This window comes from Peromyscus leucopus, chromosome 4, assembly GCF_004664715.2.
Source record: "Peromyscus leucopus breed LL Stock chromosome 4, UCI_PerLeu_2.1, whole genome shotgun sequence".
NCBI classification, from domain to species: domain Eukaryota; kingdom Metazoa; phylum Chordata; class Mammalia; order Rodentia; family Cricetidae; genus Peromyscus; species Peromyscus leucopus.
In genome coordinates, this window is record NC_051066.1 from 13274432 (window position 1) to 13287507 (window position 13076).

General features: G+C 44.3%; 1 protein-coding gene across 3 annotated transcripts in view; it reads right to left on the minus strand.

Moving 5' to 3' along the window:
- LOC114692827 (histo-blood group ABO system transferase 1) overlaps positions 1-13076 on the minus strand; it is a 46723-nt gene that overhangs the window by 20392 nt on the left and 13255 nt on the right. For 2 of the 3 annotated variants that reach the window (XM_037204661.1, XM_037204663.1), the window contains exon 1: positions 5866-6013. The exons of the other annotated variant lie outside the window; for it this stretch is intronic. In XM_037204661.1, coding sequence (XP_037060556.1) covers positions 5866-5959 — 94 coding nt within the window. In that variant the 5' untranslated portion in view covers positions 5960-6013. Of the gene's footprint in view, positions 1-5865; positions 6014-13076 lie in introns of those variants that run through there. 3 annotated transcript variants of the gene reach the window in all.

A 13076-nucleotide genomic window follows, 5' to 3' on the forward strand; every position in this document is an offset into this window, starting at 1 on the left:
CTCAGACACCCAGAGTAGTTGCCTGCTGGCTAATGAAGAACTTCCATTAGCTTAAACCCATTTCCAAGCAGTCTTCTATGGTGGACACCCTGCAATAAGTGGAAGGAAGCAGCCAGTAAAGATTAGAGCAGAACTCAGCAAACCAGAAAGAAACAAAGATAAAATAAAACACACCAAAGCTTAATTCTTTGAAAAAACTAATAAAATCAGGAAAACTTTAGCTGATAGGATACTGACTAACGTCTAAAACCAAAATGAAAGAACAGCATCAACACAAATAGAAAATGCTCAGAAGAAAACATGAGTCTGCGTCTCTATAACACTGATTGAAGCCAAGATGCCCCTGTGACCCCAGATGCATCATCAGAAAGGGGGAAGATAATTGCAATCAACAAGGACTTGGAATGTTCAGACTCCAGCAACAAAATATACTGTAGGTGGACAGGAAGGATACCTAAGTAATATATCTGCTTTCATACACACCTTATGTGTATTTAAAATATATGAAGAGCTGGGCATGGTAGACCAGGCCATTAATCCCAAAATTCAGGAGTTAGAAGCCTGTAGATCTCCATGAGTTAAGGGTCAGCCTGGTCTACTTAGCAAGTCCCAGAAAAGCTAGGACTACACAGAGAGGCCCTGTCTCAAATTTTGTGTGTGTGTGTGTGTGTGTGTGTGTGTGTGTGTGTGTGTGTGTGTGTAGAACTGCCAAAACTAAAAAAAAAAAAAAAAAACACCAACAGTAATCAACAGTAATACCTTAACTTCTTTAAAAGGAAAAAAAAAGATTATCAGGCATTTTACCAAAGAAACACATGCTGCTCAGCAATGCTTGCTCTGAGGGAAGCACAAACCAAAACCACAGGAACAGCTGGGTTACTGTGAGCTGCAGACTAGCCAGGGCCATGAAATTGTGTTGTTTTGTTTAGGCAGCACTGTTCTTGTGTGAGCACTCATTAGAATAATACTTTCTAATATTTCTCTCAGAAACATGTGCTAGTTTATGATTTGTTTCTGAGATTGGAGGGATGTTAATTTCAGTATTCCATTGTTGCAACAAGTCTCGACCCCACAGGTTCATAGCTATGTCAGCCACATATGGTTTTAATTTTCCTCTCTGTCCTTCTGGACCTATACATTCAAGCCATCTTGCACTCTGTTTCACTCGAGATAATGTCCCAATTCCTAACAGTTGAAGGTTTACCTCCTGAAGAGGCCAAGTTGGATGCCAAAATTCTGGGGCAATTATGGTAATGTCCGCACCTGTGTCTTCCAGACCAGACAACAAAAAACCATTTATTTTTATTGTTAGTTTTGGTCTTTGTTCATTTTTTGCCAAAAAATTTTTCTTTATGTTTTTTCCTGAATTTCCTATTCTTTCTGTTTCATCATCCCAACCAACATGATTTATTCCAATAGGCATTTGGTTATTTAGTTGCTTTGAGTAGGGGTTTCCTCTACAACTGCAGGAAAGATTTGAACTGGATTTACTGTGAGGGTCTGCCTGAGGCCCCTCTGGGAGTTTCCCGAAGCCCAAGGCAAAGGATTACCCTGTCTGTCCCTTGTTGATCTACAATGAAAAGCATGGATCACTTTTTCTACATGGAATGAAGAGATGGTAAGCACATTCAGCCAGGCTTTGGATAAGCAAGTCACCTCAGGGCATGATCACTGCCGAGATGTTCAATAAACCATCTTGTCAAGCACTGGGGAGACCCATGGCACAGAGGAAGACACAGCATGCAGGCACTTGCCAGAACTCCTGGTTGGTCAGTTCTCTAGGAGCCAGCACTTTCTAAGAAGCAGTTCCACACAGCAGCCATGCCCAGCAAGCTCTCCAGCCACCACTGTGTCTAATCTCCAGGCTTATGTTGTTTGGTGGGTGGGAGCCCTCTCTACCTCCCAGCATACTCTACCAGTTTCTGGGGCTGGGTCTCCCCTGCACTAGCTCTTCTCATGACACACTGGTTCCCGGATTTGCACACACTAGGCCTCTAACTTACCTATATGGAGTCTCCTATCTCCAAGCCTACCTCTTAATCCTGTTCATTGTGACAGGCATACTTCCTGGTACCTGGCTTGATAATACCTACCAGTGTTCAACAAATTTCACTGGGTGGATGAATAGAGACTTAATAATGTAGCTAGCCTAAGAACAGGCACTAATTTGCCAACTTCCTCAAAAACCCTGAACATTTTAATCTTCAAGACATCTGTCTCAGGTCCAGGCTTGGACCAGATCCTGAACTGGGGCCTCAAGGGTATGGACACCCACTAAAGAGTTCCAGGTCCTCTGAGGGTTCCAGAATGAGTGAAATGACGAGTCTCTGACCTGAGAACAGCAGTGCAGCCCAAGGGCAGAAGGAACTTGGAACTGGCCTGCTCCTTATCTTGACTAGAGACTGTGTCACAGGGGTCAAAAGTCATCAAATTGTATACACTGTGTGTTTTACTATATAATAACTGTTAACATTTGCTGGGAAGGAAAAGATAACAACAGAAGGATAGTGGTAGGGGGATAAAAAAGGACAGAGAACATCCCAGGAAAGCATTTCCAATAACAGAAGCAGGGGTTGCAGTTAAATCACCCCAACTCCATTCACCCTTCCCATGTCTCTCCAAACCTGTCTTTCTGTAGGGAAAAAAAAAAAAAAAGAGCAACGAACTCTCTCCCAATCCAAAGACTGAATCAATACTAACACTGTGGTTGTCAGAATCAGGTGTGTCCTGCTCTGAGTCACTCCATATTATATAAATCAGGTTTTTTATTTCATCCTATGCTTTGCCCTAAGAGGTTGCATCATCTATCCAGCATAGAATGATAGATGACTTATTCCTGGAAACAAAAAGGGAGTCACCCTATGAGGTTATGGGTGTCAGTTGATAGGGTCTTATGGGCATATTATAATCAAACGTACAGGGATAAAGCTGTAAAACTTTTAAAAAGCCACTAACTTGTAAGCTGTTAAAGATAACTAAGACATGCAAATTAATGCTCAGTATCCTTTATAAATGACCAAATTCTTTTACGCTCAGAATCATGTTCCCAGTCGTGCTAAGTACAAATGTAAGTCATTTACAAGCTTGATTTAGCTTCCTGTATATGTTTTCAAGGTTGAGCCTAAAACAAGTAACTAAAAATGAGTAAAGTTTGTTTAAAATCAGGCATAATTAATACATGGTCCTCAAACTCTTCAGAGGTCTGCTGAATATGGCATATAAAGTATTTAATGGAAAAAAACCTTTCAGTGTAGACAGAAATACCAGCTCCTAAAGGCTACTCCAGGATTGCCAAAGAAAACGTGGGGCACAGACAACTCCACCTGTATTATGGTTACCCTAACCAGTAGGCAAAGAAATGCCCCAGTTCCTGGCCCACCACCAGAGCTCTGCCCAAACTGTGGACACTGGTTGACTTCTCTACTCTGCCTCACCAAAATATGTCAGTGTTCCTATGTCCTCATCCACAGGAAAATTTCTAAGACCTCCTGAGTCTGGCAGCTGAAGACACATGCTATCCTGTGCAGCAGCTAAAGAGGCAACGTTGTCCTGTGTGATAGTCCAAGATCTATGACCTCCGTCCCCCAACAAGGCCAGTGAGACTGGATGAAGGAACTCTGCCCAGCCTGAGCATGGCAAACAGGGCTCTGACAGGCCTGGCCTTTCTCCCCCATTCCCTATGTCTTGATTAAAAAAAACAAAAACAAAAACAAAAACAAACTGTTACATTACATTCCTAAAGCTAGCCACCAAGGCCTATTCCCTTATTTGGCTACTTCCTCTTCCTGATGCTGACTACCAAGGTCCAGCTATCAACGTATTGAAACCCAACAATCAAAAGCCCCCTTTGGCTCATCTAGTGAGCGTAAGCTTTGCAGCACAGAAGGAATGGTATCCTGGCAGTCAGGATCCAAGGAATACCACAAAGTCACCATAAGTTAGCAGCTTACATCCTGCTCCAGGGAGAGTTTCCCCAACGCAAGTGTTCCAGCTCTGTACCAGCAACAACTCTGCTCTGCTAGGGAAGTTTCTCCAGTGAAAGTCTTCCAGTTCTGCTTGGTTCCACTCTGCTCCGGGGAAAGTTGTTACACTTGGGCTCCAGCAAAAATGTCACACCACACAACAAACCTCACTCAAGGGATTTATCAGGAAGAAAGATCCCAACAGGGTGGCTGCCTCAGATGCGAAACAGCAGCAAACTGAACAGGGTACAGACCTTATATAGGATTTCTTGGGAGGCAGAGCTTTCCAGGGTGGATTGAGAATGGTGGATTTTAGTGGTCTGATTCTGGGGCAAACTCAGGGATTGGTGGCATTTCATGCTCAAGGACCTCAGGGACTTGTGGGATTTTGCAGCCTGACTCTGAAGAGAGCTCAAGGATTGTTGTGATTTCAAGTCCTTGTCCTGGGGTCAAGTCAGGGTGTTTTTCCTTGGCCCTTTTCACCCTACAGTTAGCATGTCCAATTTAAACAACTCATCCTAACATGGGATTTCCATTTTTACCTTTATAAGTCACCATTTGCCTAGGGGTCATGTGTGCCTCCTCTCCATCTAGAGGCAGTCCTCCCCACCCCCAGGACAAATACCCCTGTCCCCTCCCCCTTGTTCCCTTCCCCTTCTCCCTTTCCTTCTGTCTCCTGTCTTTGTCTCTTATTCTCTGCCCTCTGTCCCTCTGAGACAAATAAATCTCCTTTGTGCTGAGAACTTGGTCTTGGGGTTCTGAGTCTATATAGATCCCTTCACATGGTGCTGTGACTTGGGTATCAGCCTACAGGAATCCTGCCCCCCTTAGACCTGCACATTCAGACCTTCAGCCATTGGCCTTCTCCATCCAACAGTGTCTGGTTGGTGAGTTTTCTCCCAATCTCCCTATGTTCCCACACTACCCAAAAGCATTTTCTGTTCAGTTTGGTGTGGTTGGCACACTTTCCTTCCCTTTTGGTGGTTTCACTGCCAAACTCCAGAGCCTTTCTCCCTCTGATAACCCCATGGATAGAGCCAATATTCTTGCTCAGACACATTGTGGTCACTCTCTTGGAGACAGAGTCTGGGTGATGACCCCCTATGTAAGCCCCTCAAGGGCCAAGAGTGGCCAGGCCCCTCCCCTGAGGACCTCCAACAGTCAAGTTCCGCCCAGAAAACACTTTAACTGCCCTAACAGCCAGACCCAGCCCCCACCTTACAGAATAAAAAGCCCAAGCTCTGGACTTGAAATCTCACCAATCCCCACCCTGGAAATCTCCACCTTCAAAAGCTCTGGCCTCCAAGAAATGCTATGTAAACCCTGTCCTCTCCTCAGTTCTCTCTGTTCCTTCTTGCCCAAGCAGAGGCAGCCACCCTCCTGGGTTCTTCCACACCAATAAATCTCTTATGTGAGGTTTGTTGTGCAGTGTGACTTTGTGGTATCATTTGGCTCTCAACTGCCAAGATACCTTTTCCCTCAGAGCTGTAATACTTACACCCACCCTACCAGAGATCTCTGTTCTTCACCTTTTGAGAGACATGAGGACACTCTGTCTCTTGATTTTTGGCTCACTGGCCTTCACTGAAAATGGAAATTCTTTCTCCCCACACACACAAAAAAAAAACTCATTATTAGTGGTACACTTTAGCATCCAACAATAACTCTGGAGCCTGAAGGTATCTCTGCTTTCCCTTCTGTCTGCTACAAGCCCTCTGTGCGGCTCGTAGACTCTGAAATTTGCCAAACTCTGTTGCAAGCCTTTACTCCATGTCATGTCCTATTTACCCCTCCACACTGCAGGAACACTGACTGCCAGCCACTCTGTGCCCGCCAGCTGCTGCACTGCCCATGCAGCCAGCCCAGCCCCCTGCCATGCAGCCCCTGCTGCTGTGGAGCCCACCTGAGTCTTCAGCTTCAGCACAGGCTCTGATGCCACAGTCCACGCACCTCAGGACCGATTTATGGAGGCCGCTGTTACAGTCTCTGCTGCCCATAGCTCCCAAAGCCTCCCCTTCCTCTCAGCCCACCTGAGCTCTGGTAAAGCTCCAACAGCCCCCCCCCCCTTCTCCTGCCCCTCTGCAGCCCAGCACACTCACTCCCTTGTTGGCCCTGCCCACTCTGCAAGGCCCAGTCCAACCCGACCTGGGGGGGAGGAGTCTACGCACAAGTGGCCCCCCTCTAACTCTCTAACACTCCTTAACAACCAACAACCCAAAGGAACCAATGTCTTTTCTCCCCTCTCATGAGACCTCCTCCCTCATCCCTCTCACACACATAGGGTCCTCTAGCTACTTCTTTCCACACTTTTTATATGACGACAGCTCCCTCCTGTCAGATGGCCACATCAGACTGACTCCTCCATCTCCAGTAAAGACTATAACTGTGCTGTCATGACAGCCTGCCAAGCTGCCCTTTCACCCCACGTTTAGGACTCGTCACACTTTTCTGACTCATCCCATTTCACTCCAGACCACCCTACTACATAACTCAGGTAACAACACACCTAAGTCTCCTTCAACACCAGATGCCCTGTTAACGCCCCCCACCTCCCACTTTGCGTATTTATTTTCACTAATGGTGCCTGTTCTCTCAAGTTCACCCATTCCCCACAAATCTTATCTCTTTTCACATTTCTACTTTTCATCTGCCCAAATAATTGCCAAACATCCACTGCCAATTGACTCTCCTAAATTCATCAACTATCCAGACATCCTCAAACATCAAACACTCTAAATAAATCATACACTCACAATTACAAGACATAACTAAACCCCAGCCATCTCCTCTCCAACTCTCTCTCTCTCTCTCTCTCTCTCTCTCTCTCTCTCTCTCTCTCTCTCTCTCTCTCTCTCTTTCTCTCTCTCTCTCTCTCTGCCAAACTCTTTGTATACCAGAAGAGGGCACCAGATCTCATTACAGATGGCTGTGAGGCACCATGTGGTTGCTGGGAATTGAACTCAGGACCTCTGGAAGAACAGTCAGTGCTCTTAACCTCTGAGCCATGTCTCCAGGCTGCCAAACTCTCACTTAGGTCAAGGTCACCAACAAACTCCTCAACTTCACTAACCCCTCCTTCAGTGCCTCCCACTGCTTTCTTTGTCCTCTCTTCAATGCCCTCCATCAGTCACAGTCCCTCTCCTGCAGATACCCCAGCTCCACCCCAATAAACTGCTTGTCCCTTGACAATCCAAGTCCCCCTTTGGGAACCAAAGCCAAGTTCTCTCAACCTTTCCACACCAACCCCAAAACCCTGTCACAGACTGTCCCTCACCATTTGTCAAAGGCCCCCCAAATCATCTATGTTCCTAAAACATTTCAATTTCAGAACCCACCTAAACACCCCAAGTTAGACTATTCTGATGCAATAAAAGCTTCTCAAAGTATGTGCTCCCCAACACAACCAGACCCCACTTTCAGAGAACAGTTGCTCCCCAATTAATTTTATATGGCCAATCTAGATTCTCCCGGCTACTCTCAAGAATTCTCAAACAAGCACCAGACAAGTACTCTTGTCAACCAACAGCCTGTTTTCCTGCCTATTGTCTCTTCCTGAGGGTGGAATCTCTCCCCATTTGTCTAGTCTTGGCACTCCCCATCCCACTACAAGGCCCATAAACCTGAAAGTTTCAAATGTATATCCAAGATAACTTCTTTCTAAATTCCTTAACCTTAACTCTGTCCCTAGTTTATCTGTACCAACAGACTTTAAATCAACTACAGACCACTCTAGCAACTCCAATGCCAGGTACAGATGTTTCCTCAAAATCTACATCCTGATGTAGCCTCACAGACTACACTTCCCTAGCCTCAGACGGTCCCACATAACCTGGACATTGACTTACACAGCCTTCTCTTCCTGGCCTTGACCAACAACTCAGCTTCCTTGGGTCCCCTCAACAAAGCACAAATATCAGCAGGAAGTAGGTAGAGAGAATGATGCCCACTTACCCAACACCCAGCAACCCAATAATAAAACAGATAGATGGAAATGAGCCGGGCAGTGGTGGTGCATGCCTTTAATCCCAGTACTCGGGAGGCAGAGGCAGGGGGATCTCTGTGAGTTCGAGGTCTACAGATTGAGATCTAGGACAAGCACCAAAATGACATAGAGAAACCCTGTCTTGAAAACAAATAGGTGGGAATGAAGGGATTCTAGCCAGCCTGAGCTTGGCAAGCATGGCTCTAGCTGATAGAAATTCCAACCATGCCCCATGGCCGTGCACAACTGGCAGGACACTTAGTCAGATCTGCCTAGTCATTTCCAGGGCATAAGTCCTGCATGCTCCCTACCCCATAGTTACATGGTCACGTAGTTGCACAGACCACGTGACCTATGCGCATGAGTGGAACAGCCACAGGGGCCTGTGTGCACAGGTGTGTCCTGGCCTTTATAAGGCGGGTCCCATGTTCCCCTGCCCTCTTTTGCACATGTCCTTCCACAGGCCTGATCACCTCTATCCCTTTCTCTTTGTCTTGGTAAAACTCTGGTAGTAGATTCTGTCAGGTGTCCTGACTTTTCCCTGGGGCAAGAGCGCAGCAAAAAAAAAAAACAACATCACTAGCACACCTTGCCCTTCTCTCCATTCTGCCTTGATAAAAACCATTAGATTACATTCCTAAGGCTAGCCCCTAAGGTCTGTTCCCTTATTTGGCCACTTCCTCCTCCTGAGGCTGACCACCAAGATACAATTATCAAAATATTTTAGTCCAGCTATCAAAAGCCCCTTTTGGTTCAACTAATTAACATGCCCAATTAAAATTAAACACCTCATCCTCACACAGAGTTTCCCCTTTTACCTTTCTAAGCCACCTCTTGCCTATGGGCCACATTTGTCTCCTCTATCCAGAGGCAATCAGTGCTTTATTCCTCCGGGACAAACACCCCTTCTCTATCTCCCTTGCCCCTTCCCCCTTCTCCTTCCTCCTCTACCTCCTGTTGTTGTCTCTTAGTCCCTGCCATTTGTCCCTCAGGGGTAAAGAAATCTCCTTTGTGTTGAGAACTTGGTTTTAGGGGTCCTGAGCCAATACAGATCCCTTCAGTGGGAACCTAAGGCAATCCAGGTAGCTGTAAATTTCTGCCATTTTAATTGATACAGAATCCATTTGGCTTATACTTCCTGCTATAATATATTTTTCTCAGGTCTCTGATGGTATTGAAGGTTAACTGTAGCTTTGTTAGTTTGGCAGCAGCAAGTAAACAGCTCCTTCCCCAAGGCTGCAGCTGCCTTGCCTGTTCATTTCATATGTAAAATCAGGCCTCACTTCTCCGGAGAACTACTAGGTCTCCAGTTGAAAAAGACAGTTTACCTGCTGACAGAATTCACTCTAAAAAAGATAAAATCAAAAATGGTTTTCAATGTAATGTTTACACTTTATCTGAAAGAACTTGCTTTATAATGACTGTTCTCAGTACTCAACTACCTGTGTCTTTTGTAAATGATTGAATAGAAGGAAAAGGTTACAAGTTTATGTGCATTTTGAGGATCTAAGAAAATGTTTTAAGGTATGTAAATGCAACATGTAAAGGTCTGAGGATGTAAAAGCTTAAGTAAGTTATGAGGGTCTAAGAAGGTGATTTAAAGTGTGTAAATGCAAGTTGTAAAGGTCTAGAGTGATTTAAAGTAAGTGAAAAATATTTCAGATTCCTTGCCTGCTTTCTATAGTACTGTTACATTAAACTTCAAATGTACAGAGTTTTAACATTAATTGGTGGAGTTCTGATAAGCTATTAATCTAATTCTGGTAAAGCACTGACTGCTATTATCATAGTCACAAGCTCAAAATTTTAAAATTCCTTTGGCTGTCTCCTAAGTATAAACTTGAAAGTGCTTCTCATCATGCTGAAAACATCTCTGTCCAATGTATAAATTCATTTCCCTGCACAGAGAAGAGAGTGTTAATGCATTTAACTCAGAATCATTTCTTTGGGTCCCAAGGCTTTTACTATGACTCAAAGGTATAAGTCTACAGTTTATTCTTCAATGTAGATTTCAGTATACATTATAAACAGTGGTAATGCTCATGTGTCTAAAATTTTACCTCTTTTCGTAAACTTTAAAAATTCATGTAAGCTTACAAGAAGTCGCCTGAAGCTTCAGGATCCTCCTCTCACAGGTCACATGGACTCCAGATAACTACTACTGCCAATCAACAGCTCCACCTGCCTATTCCTAAAGGTGGGATCTCCCCCTTACCAGGATGTCCTCCTTCCCCCAACTACCAGGACCAAAGGCCTGAAAATTTCAAATATACAGTCACACTAAAAAATAAATAATGAAATAAATAAATAAATAAATAAATAAATAAAAGTTCCACCTTCTCTCCCTAGTCTGTATCTGTCCAAGCAAATTTCCAATCAAGTGAAGACTGAAGACTGTTCCAAATGAGACATCCCTCGGTGCTTCTGAAGGAATTCCCAACCAGCCTAAGCCACTGCAGCAGACTGCTCCAGGGCTGCCTGCTCTTCACTAGCCCCAGGTGGCCTCAGGACCTGGGCAGCAATCTTAACAGGTTACACCCCAGCCTGCAAGCCTTTCTTTCCTGTCCTTTGACCATCACTCCAGCCTTCCTGCCCCACCACAAGGATGCCCCAATTTCAGCTCAGAAGCACTTCTAGAAGAGATTATGCTGCCCCAATCATCAACAAAATGTTACCATAGTAGGTCTTGTGGATAAGGTGGACAATGGCTAACTGAGGTGCTTATTAACATATCAAAGCAGACTCTAGCCACCAGTCTCTCAGCATTGCAAGCAGCTATTGGAGAGTCTGGCTGCTCTCAGCACTTCTCACCTCCACCCCCTACCCTAAACCTCTCCATCCCCTGAGCTTCACTTCCCTCCCCCTCCCAGCTTCTCTTTCCCATATAACTCAGCAATTTTGGCTATGAACTTTCTGGATTTTTCTCTCTTGGCTACACTTCAGATCTCTCTGTGTCCATTTTTCCCTCTCTCATCTTCAATCTCTCTTCTCTTCCTCTCTCACTCTCCCCATCACTCTCTCTTCTCATGACCTGGTCTATTCTACTGGCCATGTTCAGTCTGGACTCTTCCAGATGCCTCTGGCTGAATTCTTCCTCATATCTGCAATAAGAACTTTCACCTCAACCATACCTAAGTATAGTCATGTCTTCATTTTCATTGACTACCTATGGGTATTCTGGCACAATTGACTCCTGCCCTTAGCATCATAAAATGGACAAATTTGGCATTTCAACCCCCAAGGTCTGTTACCCACTTATATTAACTTAATTTCAAACCTCATTAAAAAGGAATGAAAATGACCAATTCTGTAGGACCCTGCCCCCCCCCCCCAATTTGAGAAGCTTCTGCCTGCTTGCTGTCCTTGACCAGACCCTATACTGATTCCCTGCCGGTTTCCTTCTTCCTGAACGCTCACAGGAGGTTCTTTGTTCGTGTATCCTGCATTTGGTGTAAACAGCTTAGATGCAAGAATGTAGAACATTGGGTGGCAAACTTCTGCCCTCCAGGGTTCCTCCATTGTGCTGTGAGCCTGCATTTAAGGTTTCCTCCCTCTTTCAATAAACAGCATCTGGCATTCTGCTGTGGCAAATGACTGGCTGTTTCTTGTCTCTATTTTTTAATCCACAGCCCCTTGCTCGGACATGGTGAACAGGTAGTAGTAGCACGGGCACTACCACAACAAATGGAGCTTCTACCGAAATCCAAGAAAGAAGGGACGTCACTGATGGACACCCGAGGAAGGCTGGCCAGCATTTTAAAGAAAAAAGAAAAGGTAAGGGTGAATTGAATTGAAATGGGTGCAGCTAGCTCACAGTCAGTTAATTGGACTGTTGAAGCAAGAAGGGCACTGAAGTTAAGATAGGGCAAGACAGCTAAAGATTTCATGAAAATAAAAAAGGAAATTTTCCCAATAGAGAAGAGGGAAGGAAAGGAAATTTACCGTTAGAAAAGGGAGAAAAAATTTAATCAAGTAAAAAGGATTTTCCCAGTAAAAAGGGGAAAAATTTTGAAACTAGGCCTAAAGATTTGGGGGCCTTGTAGAGAAAGGCTGAAGGGAAGAGAGAAGCCTCTTCTCAGTGTAATGGAGGAGAAAAGGCTCTTTCCAATTTTAGAATTTTCAGGATAGCTGAAACTGAGTTCTTTCTGCCTGCTAGCATAGAGCGGCAGCATCTGAATTACAAAGAGTCGGCAGGTGGGACGGCTGCTGGCTGAACAGCAAGTGAGCCCAGAGCTTAAAGTTTTGCTGTCTGTTTGCTTATTTTGGTTTAAATGTTTTTTTTATTTTTCCCTCAGAGTGGGAATAATTCAATATTTAGGATCCCTTCGTGGGAAATGTTTTTCTGTTTTTCCCTTATGGTGGGAATAACTCATTATTAGGTAGTCCCTTCATGGGAGTAGGAAGTTTAAACATGAATGCTGGGGGCATGCCCAGCGTGGTGGCGGACAGAGACCGCAGCATTCAGTGTACACGAGATGGCCCAGAGTGGCAGGCCAACAGGTACACACAGGTGGGAGGCAGAGCCGTGAGGCCAACGAGGGGAATGGACTTGCGGGCTGGCAAGCAAGCAGAGGCCCAGGGAGGGACAGGCATTAAAAGTTTAAACAGGCCCAACTTCTGGTGAAAAATGGTTTCAGTCAGGACATGGAATGCTAAGTCAATGCTGTTTGAATAAAGGATGTTCTGTTCTTTTGATTGTCTTAATAAATGTCTGTATTTTCATGGTAGATAAACTAAAGGAACAGAATTCATAATTTTGAACTATATATTAGGTGTGCTCTTGTCTGTTGATCATTACTGAAAATATGACTCCACTCTTTAAGTTGCTCTCTAATATAACACCTGAAATGCACTGGGTTGTTAGCTTATTAAATAATGTTGTTGCTAAGATAAACCCATAAAAATAATAATAATCCCTTACTGATAAAGAGGTTACAAAATTATTTTTCCAGTAAATAAAATGCAGGTAAATGTTTAGTCCACATTGTTAATAATTGGCTATTTGTGCTAATGTGTTACTTGGAATCTATAAAAAAAAAAAATGATCCTTTTTTTAAGATTTTATAAAAATACTCGAGTATTACCTAAAGTTACCTCTTCAAATCCTATAGAGATTGTTTTTAATGCTTTTA